The sequence below is a fragment of the Pan paniscus genome, chromosome 5, assembly GCF_029289425.2.
Source record: "Pan paniscus chromosome 5, NHGRI_mPanPan1-v2.0_pri, whole genome shotgun sequence".
Lineage (NCBI taxonomy): Eukaryota > Metazoa > Chordata > Mammalia > Primates > Hominidae > Pan > Pan paniscus.
In genome coordinates, this window is record NC_073254.2 from 49,674,583 (window position 1) to 49,689,269 (window position 14,687).

The 14,687-nt window shown below is 51.5% G+C and overlaps 1 protein-coding gene across 3 annotated transcripts in view; it reads left to right on the plus strand.

Moving 5' to 3' along the window:
- The first annotated feature begins 1,331 nt into the window (after positions 1 to 1,331).
- The window catches only part of SCUBE3 (signal peptide, CUB domain and EGF like domain containing 3), a 48,178-nt gene continuing 34,822 nt past the window's right edge, over positions 1,332 to 14,687 (plus strand). For 2 of the 3 annotated variants that reach the window (XM_003808528.4, XM_055113492.2), the window contains exon 1: positions 1,332 to 8,515. In XM_003808528.4, coding sequence (XP_003808576.1) covers positions 8,431 to 8,515 — 85 coding nt within the window. In that variant the 5' untranslated portion in view covers positions 1,332 to 8,430. The remainder of the gene's footprint in view (positions 8,516 to 14,687) is intronic. The other variant, XM_063604845.1, reaches the window with a different exon arrangement.

Below are 14,687 nucleotides of genomic sequence, written 5' to 3' on the forward strand. Positions count from 1 at the left end.
CGATGATCCTTCCTTATTGCAGGTTTTCAGCTTCTCCTAGAATGATTTTCAGCCCAATGGGAGCCCTTCTATGGAAATGTAATAGAAGCTATTGGGTAACTGAGCTTTGTTTTACAACAATTTGCTTTATGTTCTACTTGAAGTTGGTTCATGGATAAATTGAACTTTGCCCCAATACTTCCACCTATCCTTTCCTTAATCCAGGATATCCATAGGAGTGGTATTGGTAGATGAAGTGGTCCTTCTCCACCTCTCCATCTTTTCCTCTGAGGAGGGAATCCAGTGGAGATCTAGGAGAGGATAGCCATAAAGAATAGGGTAGGGGGAGGGAAAGCAAGCCACCTCTTAGCAAAATTAGGAAGTTCCTTATGAGTGTTCCTACAGCCCCCTCCTCTGACACTCACAACACATTTTTTAGGGTGTCAACTGATAACTAAAGTTTTAACTGGCAAAGGCCGTCACCCTCTCTCACAGGAATATTCGTATTTAGGGACAAAGAACATAAAGGTTTAGCTCAAAGGAGTGATTCTCCAATAATGGAATGTTAAGCATCAGTCAGAAAGATCTTTGATGAGGTGGCAGAGAATCCCCCAGGGACTTTCAAGTGGCCTCACCTAGAGTTTTCCTTCCTGGAGTTGCCTCCCAGAGTTCATATGAGAGCTGCCTATAGACCCCTTTCATCTGTTCTGGCCCCAGACCTCTGACCACTCAGGCTGCTTCTTGACCAGTCTCCTACCTCTGGCTGCTTTATCTAGGCTGCCATTACCCAGTTCTTCAGACCTTTGGGGATATCCTGAGCTCTGGCTTGGAAGGTTCCAGACACGCATCTGTGTCTTCCAGACCCTGAAAGTCTCTAGCAGGAGTCCTCTCCTAGGCCCCCTGTGTGTCCATGGTCTTTCTTCAGTGGGGTTTTCCACACTGCCCTTCCATTGAACACCCTCTGCTGCCCTAGGTCCTCCAGGAAACCTGAAGCATCCTCAGACGGGTGGGAGGCAGGGAGACGAGGTCAGGGAATGCTTCACTTCTCCTCTGGGGTTTGCGTGAGCTCACCCTTCCTTTATTCTTTCAGCTATTCAGTAAATATTCACTGAACACAACTATCTGCCAGGCATATGCTTAGAGCTGGGGATACAGAGGTGACCCAAATGGGTCTTGCCCTCAAAGGTTTGACAGAACTAGTGGAAGGTAAACAGACCATTACCGATAGCCAGGGCCATCACTGGGATAGGTTTCAAGGACCACTGAGCTCCAAGTCTGCTGGGGCAGTAAAAAGACTTCCCTGCCAAGGTACCATGGAAGCTGGATCTTTTTATTTTTGTTTTTAACAGGGTCTCATTATGTAGCCCAGGCTAGAGTGCAGTGGTGAGATCACAGCTCACTGAACCTCCAACTCCTGGGCTCAAGCAGTCCTCCTACCTCAGCCTCTGAGTAGCTAGGACTACAACTGTACATCACCACTTCAGCTAATTTTTGAATTTTTTGTAGAGACAGGGTTTCATTATGTTGCCTGGGCTGGTCTTGAACTTCTGGCCTCAAGTCATCCTCCTGCCTCAACCTCCCAAAATACTGGGATTAAAGGCATGAGCCACTACAAGATTTTAAAGGGCAGTAGTTCTCCAGCTGACAAGAACATGGTGCATGCCAGGCATGGTGTAGCTAGGGTGTAGTGATGGTGAAGTTAGAAGACAAGCATGAAATGTCATTGGAAATAAAGGCTCAGGACTGGCACAGAAGGCCACGTACACTGTGCCAAGCAGCTAGAACTTAGCTCTGTCAGGCAGTGGCCCACAGGAGACACAAGAAGTACCTGAACTGTGGCAGCAGCAAGGGGGATCAGGAGGAGGACTGTCCTTAGGACTCTGAGGAGTCCAAATGGGGCCACTGAGTAGGTTTTGAGCTATTAACCTCAAGATGGAGATCACGGGAAGAGGACAGGTCAGGGGAGAATGTTGTGAGGAATGAGTTCAGCTGGGGGTAGGTTCAGCTTCAGGTCTTGAAAAATATCATCGGAAGTATCTATAAGTAGGTGGAAATATAGGACTAGATAGGAAGCAGAGAAGGGAGCTAGAGCTATAGATCTGCAAATTGAATATACGGAATTAGAGCTAGGAGAAAAGTGGGGTTAGGGATATAGATTTGGTGGTCATTGGCATATCGGCGGTGCCTGGAGCCATAATGCCCCACTACGTGCTGTCCACCTATTTTGTGAGGGACCTTCCACACAAGTCATCATCAGTAACACTCCAAACATCAGTAACAGAAGTTTATCCTCCCTATTTTCCAGATGAGGATGATAAAGCTCAAAGAGGTGAAGAAACTTGCCCAAGCTCACCCATTGACGTGGCTGGGATTTAAACTTGGGACTATTTGACCACAAAGCCAATGTTCTTTCCATCACCCTTGCTGTCCCTCAGAGAGTCCCCTAGGGAGGTCATGTAGAGTGAGAAGTGAAAAAAGCCAAGCTAGAAGCCCAAACTCTCCAGCATGTAAGAGGCCAGCAGAGAGAAAGCAGCCAGCAGGAGATACAGGAGAAGAAAGTGCTCCAAGAAGCGGAAGAAGAATGTTCAGAGGTTTTGGATGAGGCAGAGATGTCAGGCTAGATAAGGACCGGCAAACAGCCCTGGATATGAAGACGTGGAAGTCGCTGGAGACTTTGGGGGAGGGGTGGCAGAGGGAGTCTGGGACAGAATGCATTAGGGCCAGGGATGAAAGGGAAGCAGTGTCATGGAGACCTAGGGCAGAGAAGTTGGGAGCCTGGAAGGACAAGAGGCAGCAGGGTCTGGGTTACTTCCCTGTTGCTACTATAGGATGCTGCAGATCTTATTGTGTTTACAGGAGGAGCTGAGGTGAGACATTCAGGCAAAAGAGGGGATAACTGACAGAGCCAGCTCCCTGAAGTGGCAAGAGGGGATGAGATCCAGGTACATGTACATGGTATTAGGTTTGGCCAAAAGGATGGACCCCTCTCCCAGCAGTGGAGAGGGAAGGGAGCAGGCGATAGGAGGCTCAAGTTAGATGGCTCCTGGCTTTTTGGAGAAACAGGAATTGAGGATGCTGATTGGAGAAGTATGGGGGCTGGGGTTGGCAGAAGGGAAACAAGTTTGGGAGGGCAGCTGTGTGGAAGTGGACAGGGTGCAGACCTGGGGTGGCTGAAGATTTGCCTTGTGATGTGCAGGGGTCTGGAACCACACATCGGTGATGATGCCAGTTGGCAGGGTAGAGATTTTTGTTTCCTTAGTGAAAGCAGCTGGGGCACAGGTGGAGAGGAAGCAGGTGGCAAGGTAACTCAGGAGTGGATGTGGGCACAGAGGAGGGGTGGGAGGAAACTGGGGTGAAGGGCCAAGGGAGCTAAACTGGAGGTGGCCTAAGTGTCTGGAGGAGAGGCTGGAACAGGTGTGGGCAGCTTGGATTGGGTTACCTCTGCCCCATGTCTTGGCAGGGCTGCCTGTGGACCTCTCTGTAAAGCCAACACTAAGGGCCTGGGAACAAGGTACTCCTAAAATCCCAGAGCTGGGAAACAGACTTTGAGAGAGGGTTACTTCCAAGCCTCTGCCTATATGGCAAAATGACTCCTGAGCTACCCTGAAGGAGTGCAAAGCAAGGACAGAGTCAGCCTGTCCACCAGCCTAGTAAGATCCCCTCCTTCTGATTAGGGTGTGAGTGGCAAAAGTGTATCAAGTCTCTGTGAATTCAGAGGAGGCAGTGTAGACAGCTGAGGAGGTATACAAGCTTCAGAGTCAGGCCTGGCCCCAAGTCCTGGCTTTCTTCTTTCTTAGTCTGTCATCCTGGGTAAGTTAATCTACCTGAGCCTCAGTTTTCCCACCAATAAAATGGGGATAACAATTCCTGCCTTATAGGCTCGTGATGGAGTGCCTGGTATAGTGCCTGGAACATAGAAAGCACTTGGTAAATGGTATCTATGAGCTCTAATTTGTGTCTCGGGGTGTCTATGTCTTCTTAAGGTAGAGTAGGAGGTGCAAGACAGTAGGGATGGAGAGACTCCAGAGATACCTAGTGGGCAAGTGAATATTCTTCTAACTGCATAATGTATAAGTGCTGATGACAAGGGCAGTGTGCTGGAATGCATGGAATTTTTGGAACCTTCTCAGTAGGTATGTATGACAGACAGGAACCTGTTGGGGGTGGTGAGAATCTAGCCCAGTTGGCTGTGTTCACAGCCAGTGGCATCAAAGCCTAATCTGGGACAAGGCTGCTTCTTCCCACCAGCCACTACTATACCTTTGTTATCAAACCCTTGGGCTTTTTTTTTTGAGCTCTGTCGCACAGGTCAGAGCAGTGGCACAATCTCGGCTCACTGCAACCTCCAACTCCCAGGTTCAAGTGATTCTCCTGCCTCAGCCTCCCAAGTGGGTGGGATTACAGGCGTGCACCACCACACCTGGCTAATTTTTGTATTTTTAGTAAAGACAGGGTTTCACCATGTTGGTCAGGCTGGTCTCAAACTCCTGACCTCAAGTGATCTGCCCACCTTGGCCTCCCAAAGTGCTTAGATTACAGGTGTGAGCCACTGCAGCCGGCCCCAAACACTTGGGCTTTTGTTCTTCTGAGAAGTAGTGGAAAGAACAACAATAGCCTCTACCTATTAAATGCCTACATGTGCCAGTGCCAGGTGTTTTCTACATATTATCTCATTTAATTAACACCAATAACCCTACGAGGTTTTTATCCCCTATGTCAGATGAGAAAACTGAAACTCCCTGAGATTGAGTAATTTCCCTGAAGTCACAGAGGTAGAAAGTACCAGAGCTGAGATTTGAATTGCAGGTTTGTTTAGAGCCCACACAGACACTGATGGATGGACACTTTTGAGGTCATATAACCATATCTATTTTCCAGGTGAGGAAGCTGAGGCTCAGAAAAGTGAAACAACTCACCAAGAAAAATAGATGGCTGGGAAATGGTAGGGCCTAACAATGATCTCAGGGCAATCTACTTCCAGCTTGTATGTGCTCTCCATTAGACTATATGGCACTGCCCATCGAGGTAGGGTCACTGGACTCATTTTATATATAGGGAAACTGAGGAGCAGAAAGAAAAAGCAACGCTCATGGAAGGAGACCTTGCAGGGGAGGGGAAACCCCTGAGCCTGGTGGGCCCTGGCAGAAGGATCCCTAAACAGGACTGAACCAAGATCTATCAGCTAGGGGATCCCTGACCCCTGCCAGTCTTCTCCTCAGACATTTTCAGGAGCAAGTAGAATGAAACAAATGTCAGAAGCATCCCTGAAGAAAAATGAAGCCCCAAAGCAAACTGCAACCTTAGAGGTGCGTGTGGGAGGCCCAGAGCCCACTGGACATTTTGCCCCTGGTGGTTATGATATGGCACGTGCTGCTGCTGCTTTTGTAGTACCACTTGCAAGTGCCATCTTGTTGTTCCTTCCCTGTCATCTTCCTGAGTTACTGTCCAACTGAGTCCCTGCAGAAGAGGACAGGGCAAAAGGCAATATGAATTGGACCAGCACCTCAATTCACAGTGTCCTGGTGATATAAGCCCTGCTTCTACTCCTGTAGAATACTCTGAAGGGCTGAGGGTACTCTGGAATCAGATTGGGTGAGTGGCAGCAGGAGAGAAGAGCAGGGAACTGCCTCTTTTTGCCCAGATGTGGAGGAGTAGCTCATCTGGTCCAAGAGGAAAAGAGGAAATCATCAGAGGAAAACTGGTAGGATGAGATAAAAGGCAACTACGGGGCATAAAAATCAATCTTCCAGAGACATAGTGGCTTAGGTGGAAGAACCCACCAAACCTCCCTCCCTGAAAGCCAGGGCAATATCCGTACTCAGAGGGCCAGGAAATCACCCTGAACTGAAGGCCCCAAATAACCCATAATCCCCCTACAGAATCCTCCTTGCCCACCTCAAGGAGGATGTAGGGGCCCTCCCTCCATTCCCCCAGGGACCCAGAGGAGCTACCCTAGTGTCCAAAGAAGGCAGAGGCAGAGCAAAGCAAGGCAGCGTGCCATCTCCCCTCCCAGCCGTGGGGGAGCTCCTCGGCTCTCTCTCTCTGTGCCCCCATGGAGATCACAGACACCGTCCGGCAACCTCCAATTCTTTCTCTTTTTTTGAAACCATTCTCTTGTTGGGGGCAAAAAAGATGGCAAATTTACACTTGTCCTCCAACCCTACACATAATTGGTGGCAGCAGGCAAAACTGCTGCAAGGGGAGGGTTTTGCCAGTGGAATGAAGGAGGGAGGGCATCTTAGAGTGACAAGGCTGGGAGGGACCTCAATCATCTGACCCAGCCTTTCTGTGGCCTCCACACCATTCCCATGATCTATGTGCTCCCATCCCAAAGGTAATCTTTGATGCTATGCAAGGTTCTCCAGGACTCCTCCCCCAGGCTTCCTTGGGGCACTGCCCCCTTTCCACCACTGAGTGAATCCACTACCCTCTTGTTTTCTGAGGAAACTGAGGCCCATTGACATATGACTTGTTCAAAAGTAATCTTCATCCCAGGATAAGAAGTTTGAGTCTGTTTCCATCCTACTTTTCCACTGAATCCCTAGGAAAGGAAGGGCTCAGCTCTTCTCCCTGGTGGACAGGAACATTGCCAACAAAGTCCTCCCCTTGCCCCAGCTGATGTGGGCAGCCAATATGGAAGGTCTCAGAACTGAATCACCTTTGAGGAGATCTTGGTCACTGCCTCTTCCTCCTGGGTACGCTGAGGGCTCTGTGAGGCTAGTCTGGGTCCTAGCAGCATCTTCCCTGCAGAAAACTGGACCTGGCCTGGTCTCATTCTGAACACAGCCTCACACTCCAAGAAAGTCTTCATAGCCTTTCAAGAGGTCTTTCCTCTTTCCCTTACAATGGAAGGAAAGAAGATACAGAGTGGGTGAACAGTCAAGAGGCAGCATCCATGGTTGGAAGACCCTGCTCCTTCTGCGGTTTGCCCCTGTTTTAAAAATATCCTTTCTCTTTCCTCTGCTTCCCCTCAGTTGGAGGGATGAAGGGTTCAGAATGGACCAGTCAGGACCACCTCTTGAAGCGGGGTGCAGGTTTGGAGGAGCCTCTTGTACCTGTCTTTATGTCTCTGTGTTTATACACATAGACATGATTCTGTGGGGTAGCTTTCGCCCCTGTGCTGACGACATGAGAGTGTCTGTATGTGAGTCCATGTCTCTGCGGGTAGGGTGGTTCAGTAGGCTTACCTCCAAGGCCTTAACTGCAAGGGAGTCTGCCCTGGAGCTGGCAGTTTTAGCAGGCGGAGGCTACTTTCTTTTTGGTCCTCAAAGTGGACTCGGATCTAGGAATGGGGACTGAGTCTTGAGGTTGGGGGTGTGGTAGGTGTAAAAGTTGAGAGGTTGTTACTCGGCCTGGTGTCGGAGGCGGTGTGTTCCGAGGTCCTATGTCCCCTGTCAGGCTGTGTCGGTGGAAACGCCCGAGTGCCCGTGTGTCCGTGTGTCCACGTCTGCCCCAGCCTCCCCAACACCTCGCACCCTCTTTGTCTCGGGTGGAGGTGTGCGTTCAAACCTGGCGCCGCACGGCCGTCCTCGCGAGCGAGCGCGGGGACGCACCCTCGCTCCCCGACTCTTTCCTAGGGGAGCGAGGACGAGTCGGAGCCCGGTGCTGTTTGGTCTGGAGCCGAGCGGAGCTTGCATTGATCCATTGATTGCGCGCGGTCTGCGCCTGACCTCCCTGCTCCCGGGGAAGCCGTCTCCATGGAGACCGGGCCCGCTCCCCCATCGCCGGATTGTAAATTCCTGCAGGCAGCGGCCCGGCAGCCTGGGGAGGGGGCCACCGCGCCCGGGCGCGCAGGGGGAGCAGCCACCGCGCCGAGGCCCCATTTGAAAGAAAAAAGGGCACGAAAAAGGAGGTGGTGGAGAAGGAGGAGGTGGTGGAGAAGGAGGAGGAGGGGGAGGAGGAAGAAAACGAAAAGGAGCGAGGAAAGGAGGAGAAAGAGGAGGAGGAGGAGAAAGGCGAAGAAAAAGAGCCTGAGAGACGGAGAAAGAGCGAGAGAGGAAGAAAGAGAGGCAGAAAGGGCGTGTTTCTGGCGCTGCGTTTCCCCTCCCCTTTCTCAGGTCCTTCGCTCGGGCTCTGCGCGCTCTCCGGCTGCAGCTCTCTCCCGGCGAAGCTGGGAATTGGGTGGGATTACACGGAGCAGCCCCGCCGCCGCCGCTGGCAGAGGCCGGCTTGGAGAGGGCGGGGGTTCCCCTCCGTCAGTCGCCCCTGGCGCCCCTCGCCTCGTCGCACTCTCCGCCTCGCTCTCCCAGACGTCCGGCCAGGAGGAGCCGGTAGCATCGGGAGCCTCGCGCCGAGGGCGCCGCGGTCCGCGCCCCGCGACTGCAGCCCCCGGCCTGGCCCCGGCGGGGCGCCCCCTCCCCTCCCCCTCCTGCGAGCTGGGATCCGGCCGGCTTCCGCCCTCCCCTGGCCGCGAGACCGGCCCCGGCGGCTGGGCCGCCAGTAGCTCCAGCCATGGGCTCGGGGCGCATACCCGGGCTCTGCCTGCTTGTCCTGCTGGTCCACGCCCGCGCCGCCCAGTACAGCAAAGCCGCGCAAGGTAAGGAAGGAGGGGCGCGCGGCCTGGGGGCTGTCCTGGCTGCTGGGCCTCAGGGCCTAGGAGCGATTCCCGAGGGGCAGGGCAGGTGCTGGGGAGCGTGCTGCTGTCAGAACCCGGCTCTGTGCACCCGGACTCCCCGGCCAGGGGCCCGACCGCTGGGCGCTGCGCCCCGAGCGAAAAGCCGGACAAGCTGGGGGCGGCAGAGAGGAGTGAGAAACTCTTGGGGGCGGTGGGCAGAAGAGACCACGCGCCTCAGAATTCCGCTCGACTTCATCCACCCCCAGCATCTTCGAAAGACTTCTTGTCCTCCAAAATCTGAGAGAGAATTTTCTCTTCTCTCAAACATTGCCAGAAACTTACGCTGTGGCCTGGAGAGACTGAGGGAATAATGAAAACTTTTCAGCCGTGCCGTATATTTCTTTCCCTTACCCCCAACCCGCATGCAAAGTTAGACATTTCTAAGTTGATGCCTTATCAGTGGAAAAATGTTGAAGAAAAATAGGATCTTTTATGGAAAAATCAACTCATCTCTCACCGGATGGTAGGGGGCTGAAGAAGAGAAGAAAATTTCTGTGACTGGCTCCCGACAGGAATGTTGCGTTTCTGCCTCTTTGGGGTGAAATCTCTTTCGTCTTGCATGGCTTTCATTTCTTATCATAATATTTATTTATTAAGGCCTCGGGTTTCCAATTCCATTTAAATCCAGGTCAGAATTGCATTAAAATAACAAAGTAGAATTCCAGGCCGGGGAGCTCTGACAGATCCCTCTAGGAATTAAAGAGAGACAGGGAGGCCTCCCGCCCCCGTCCCTGACCCCCAGCTCATCGCCTGGTAGGTCCCAAGGCCGTGCAGGCAGAGACTAGGCTGATGTACTACAGTTCTCTCGGGACAGTTTCTCCTCCCCCTTGACCTCTTGCTGTACCCCTCCCCCATCGTGTCCTCACCGACAAGAGATTTATATGGACAAAAAGAAAATTCCTCCTGGCAAGGTTTTGCCCAGGAGAGTATGATTCTGCCTATTGTCCCAGGGGCTCCTGAAGCCAGCTGGGTGAGGAGATGGCTGGGCCAGAAGGAAAGTTGAACTTGGGAGTTGGGGAAGCCTGAGTGTCCGACACAGGTCGCTGTGTCCCAGAGCCTGAGTGTTTGGCTCTTAAGCTGCTCTGTTGTATTGGATGGGCTCCTGCTCTGTGAAGAGGAAGGTGCTGTATCAATGCCGCCCTCCTCTCCCCAAACACTGCCTCTTCAGCTAACCTCTTCCCCCTCCAACCTGTCCTTTCACAGAACTGAAACACTAGAGATCCTCAGCTGTCAAATACTGGACCCTGCCCCCACACCTTCCAGCCCCACACTGCCTCTTTTCCAGTCCTGGTTCCAGACAGCGCATCGCCACTGCCACCCCCAACCTGGGAGCAGCCCCTCTCCTCACTGTGGATTTGTGTTTTCATAAACAAAGCTGGCTTTTGTAGTGTGTGCTGACTTACTCATAACATGGAATTAGCTGGGGAGTTTAGTCTGAAGGAAGGAACAGATATGAAGTAACCTAGAGACAAGATAAGGGCCTCTTTTAAGTTGGAGCCAGTGTCTGTAGTGGACTAGTGAGGCTGTGGACCAAAGGAGAAGCAGTGTATTCGAGGGGGGCCCAGGGGCAGATGGAGACCCCTCCAAGGGACAGGTGCCATCAAGCCAAGGCACTCAAGTATGGGAGATCAGCTCATGATTCAGGAACGGGAGTCAGAATCCCTGCATGGTACTCCAGGGCTTCCACTTTCATTGGACTCCCTGCTGGGTACTGAGGAACATGCTGCCAGAGTGAAGGCCCCTGCCCTCAAGGAACTTAAGAGTAGTTTTTGTCCCCAGCTTATCTCATTCACAGGCCACCCTTCCTGTGACTGGACCGCAGTTAGCTTGGTATCCTCCTTCTTTTCTTCTGATCCCTAAGCTTGGCCTAGAATGGAAGCCTTTCATTGACCCTTCTCTTCAGGAAATCTACAAACCCCATCTGCCAGAGATTGCCTAATAGCAGGTTTGCTGGGTTACAGGGATGTCTCTGGACACAAACTTGCAGGCAGATGCTGCAGGAAGAACTAGTACTGACCAGGCGGGGCAACCTTACAGCCTTACCCATAGACACAGTCTGTGAGCATCAGGGAGGCCTTACCTTCAAACATATCTCCTGGTTATCAGCAGTGCCAGAAAGTGTGCCTTTAATGCCACATGCTTTATATGAAGCACTAGCAGGTCTTTAAAATCAAATACCCTTGGCAAGTATCTTGCACGGAGTTACTATACCTCTGGGGGTATCTGGGTTTCTGTCCCTTTTCATCAGTGATTCCCACAATGGGAAAACCAAAGTCATGTGGAAGGGGGGAAAGGGGGAGACAAGGAAGGGAGCCCTAAGTGTAAAGGTGAGTGTGCGACTGTGCACACATGAGAGGTTCACCACAGTTACCCACAGGCAACATAGCTGGATGTCTGTGTTTCTTGTGACGTAGTTGCTAAGGGTAAACTGCTGTTTTAGTGTCTGTGAGAACTGTATGGAAGAGTAGGTGGGTAAGCCTGTGTGACTGGGAAGGGAGGGAGCATGAGGGGACATGGTTTTGAGTGTTTTTCAAGTGCTTGTCTGTATATTTTAAAGTAGATAGACTGGATAACCAAGATAATTGTTAACTTAAAAGCATTAATTTGCTTTGCTTTTGGTAGGGGGGTGGGTGTTTGGCGGGGGGGGGGGCGGGGGGGAGGCGCGGCGGGGGTGTGTGTGCAGCAGTGGTTAAAAAGACCTAATCCTCGCATAGGGCTCAGGTTACAGCTGAATGAAAAGGTCTCTCGGCCTCCAGGGAAACTTGTCCCCAGGGCTGGCTCCAGGAGAGCCAGCCTGGCCGTTTAGTTTACCTGGTAGTTTTCTCTCCTTGTTAGGGATAGAGTTTTGATAAAGTCATGCATTTAGAATTTCCAAGTAACCCCATCCCTGGGACTGAGAGCGTTCGTGTGGTGGCAAACAGTGTCTCTCTGTCTCGGTGTGTCTCTCCGGGTCTCTGTCTGGGTGTATGTGTCTCTTTCTTTCCCCCACCCTTCTCTTCCTCTTTAATGTGGCTGTTTCCTTTCCTCCCCGCTTCCCTGGGCTCCTGTGGCCAGCTCTTACAGTGAGGGGACTGTTCCTACTAGCCCCTCCCTCCAAAATATGAAATGAAAACCATAACCATGTCAGCGGGTAAGGGTGGCCCCGTGGGCAGCCGGCTATTGCCTGTGCCCTGTCCAGGCCACACTGGAGAGAGGGAGAGTCCCCACTCAGAGCCTGATCTTTAGTCAGTTCCCTCTAAGCCCACCCCCATTTTTCCAGAAGGTGGAGAAGAGGGTGGACTGCTTAGAAATTCCTCAGGAATCCCTTTGACCTCTCTTCTCTCATGACATGTCTCAGAGGTGGGGAAAGCCTCGGGGTGGGAGAGTACAGAGACTTTTCCCTGTTTTCAACCCCTTCCTTCTCATCTCTTTGAGTCTCTGCAGGGTGGAATAAGAGAAAGGGGACTAGAAGACACTAAGGCCAGAATTACTGCAGGCAGAGAAAGAAGACAGTCATCAGCAGCCCTCAAATGAGATTGTTTTTTGAAACCTTCAGGAATCTGAGAGCATGAGAACCGGTTTGAGATGTGAGCAGCTGGGACCTGTTGTAAGAGGAGCCGGCCCTGGGTGTGAGTTTGGGAATGTGAAGTGTGCATTCACACACGTGTGAATGTGTGTGCATGACTCAGGGTGTGTGTGTGTGTGTAGTGCTCTGGTGAGAGGAAAAAGGAAGTGGGGCAATGTGCATTTTGTTTTAGTTGGAGAAATAAAGAAGTGGAATGGCTTGGTCCAGTGCCTTGAACTGAGGACAGGGGAAGGGAACGAAGGGCTTCAGACCTTTTGAGAAGATGGAGCTGGAAGAGCTTGCTGCCTGAACTCACTCAGTCCTTTCCCCCAGCTCTGGTCCCCAAATGTCAGGGTGTGGGCCTCCTTTGACATCCCGTATCCCTAGCACATGACCACTTATAAGAAAGAGTCCCTGTCAGGGCTGGAAACTGCAGAGCTGCTCTGAGGCTGGCAGTGCCTGCAAGAGGCCCAGACCTGGGGACAGCTTCTTCAGGCTCAGAAGACTGGAGTCTGGAAACAGAAGGACTGCTGGGCCTTGGGTATAGAAGCGAAACAACGGCCAACCCAGGGATGTCTGGGGGGTACAGGAGCTAGTCACCTGGGCTAAGAGGGGACAGAGACTCCCCTCCCCCACCGGCCACTTAACATTGGACTGGCTACTCTCCTGTTCCCATGCCCACCCAATGCCAGCCTCAAGTGGCACCGGGGATATAGAGGTATATGGTGCCAGTGGGTTTAGACAAATGCAGAGCCTAAGGATTTGAGCCTCGGAGGAAATCACTGAAATCCCTCTTCTCACTTGTAAAATATCAGTAGGGTTCCCTGCAGCCCTGAGATTCTGCACATCTCACTGAAATCCTTCCTGCTGAAGGCAGAAGGCGCCGGGCCTCCACAGGTTACTCACCCAAATCTCAGGCGCTCTCCTCCTTGGATGCTGGTCCACTTCTGCCTGCCTGAGGCTAGGTCATCTGGATACTTTTCCTTTCTTCCCCCACCCCAGTTTCCTGGAACCCCAAGTAGCTGATAGTTCTTACTGTGTCCATGAAGTGGGTATTTATCCCTGGAAATAGCCCCTGAAGAACACATGTGTGTTTCTATATGTGTGTATCCAACAAAGTTGGGAAGTGGAGCTGAAATATCCGTGTTATGGGAACTGAATATTCTTGGATCTGGGCCCCAGGATTCCGTGGTTCTAGCTCTGAGACTAGCTGTCTGTATTCTGCCCTAGCCTAGACATGTCCCCCTGCAGATCAAGCACTGCTTTGTAGTTGCTGTTAGATGCTGTGCTTTGGCTGAACAAATGGGATGATGACCCCTATATAGGGCACAGTGGTCCTTGCTCTTACCTCTGGTTTTCCCTGTGGTTATAACCATAGCCCTAGAGAGCTGTGGGGTTTGGATTTCTGAGCCTACACCAGGGGCTCTTCAGGTCTGGTCACTGGTGGTAACAAGCTGAGGAAAGACCTGGGCAGGGGCTGCAGGGCTGGAGGGAAGATCCAGGATAAGGAAATACATCTAAGGAATCCCTCTGAAAGGGGGGAGTATCAGGATATGTGGGCATTGGGGGGAGGGCTGGGGAAGGGGAGTGCTTGAAGGGTAGACCCTGGGGAGCAGGTTTACAGAGAGGACGTTTTTACAAGTTTCTAATTATATTTATTTGGAGTTTTCCTCTGGCGGTTTGAAGCTGTTAACAGCAGGAACCTGTATCCCTGGTGTTTGTTTTTGTTTCTAACCAGCTGCTTGGCCCCAGCATAGTGAATCCAAGGGCAGGCAACACCTGCCCACTGTTGCACTGCCCACCCTTTCCTTATTGCAACTGTGTCTGTACCCTCCCTGCCCACTACTCAGCCTTGCTCTCTTCTGCTGCTCCCATGCCCAAAGCCTCAGAGCATCTGCATTCCCACTGCTGATTTCCTCCCTGGATCATGTACATTTCAGCTCCTTCCGCTCCACGGTTATATACTGGATGCATGCTTCATGCTGAACTAAGTGCTGAGGTGGAGTTGGGGGAGGTACAATAATGACTAAGGCATGGATTCCTCCCTCAAGTGCTTAGAGAACACAGTGGGTAGTTAGAGAGCACTGGACTGGGAGTTTGAAGACCTGGATCCTGGCTTTACACTAGCTATTTGCTCTTTCCTGAGGTATCCTCACTGGGCTTCAGTTTCCTCATCTATTCAATGAGAGAGGACAGTTTGAAGACCACGTGAACCAACCTGCATGAAAAAACTGTACACTTAGTGAAATTATACAAATCTGAAATGAGTTTATTTTTTTCAATTAAAGAGATAATATTACTAATCACAAAACCAGAACCTACCCATGCCCACTGCCTGCCTCTCTGCCCCTCACTCTACAATGTTCTGTTCTTCCCCCACTTCACTACCCATCCTCTAAAAGTCTCTGATTCATGGTTGTTGATTTTGTCCATACTGAAAGGGAGAAAATTCTTGTCCAATTAGGGTTACATTCAAATGATCAGGGAGCTAGATTAGGGATAAGGCAGGACAACAGAGAGAAACTCATCAGGGTCCCCAGTAAGTGACAA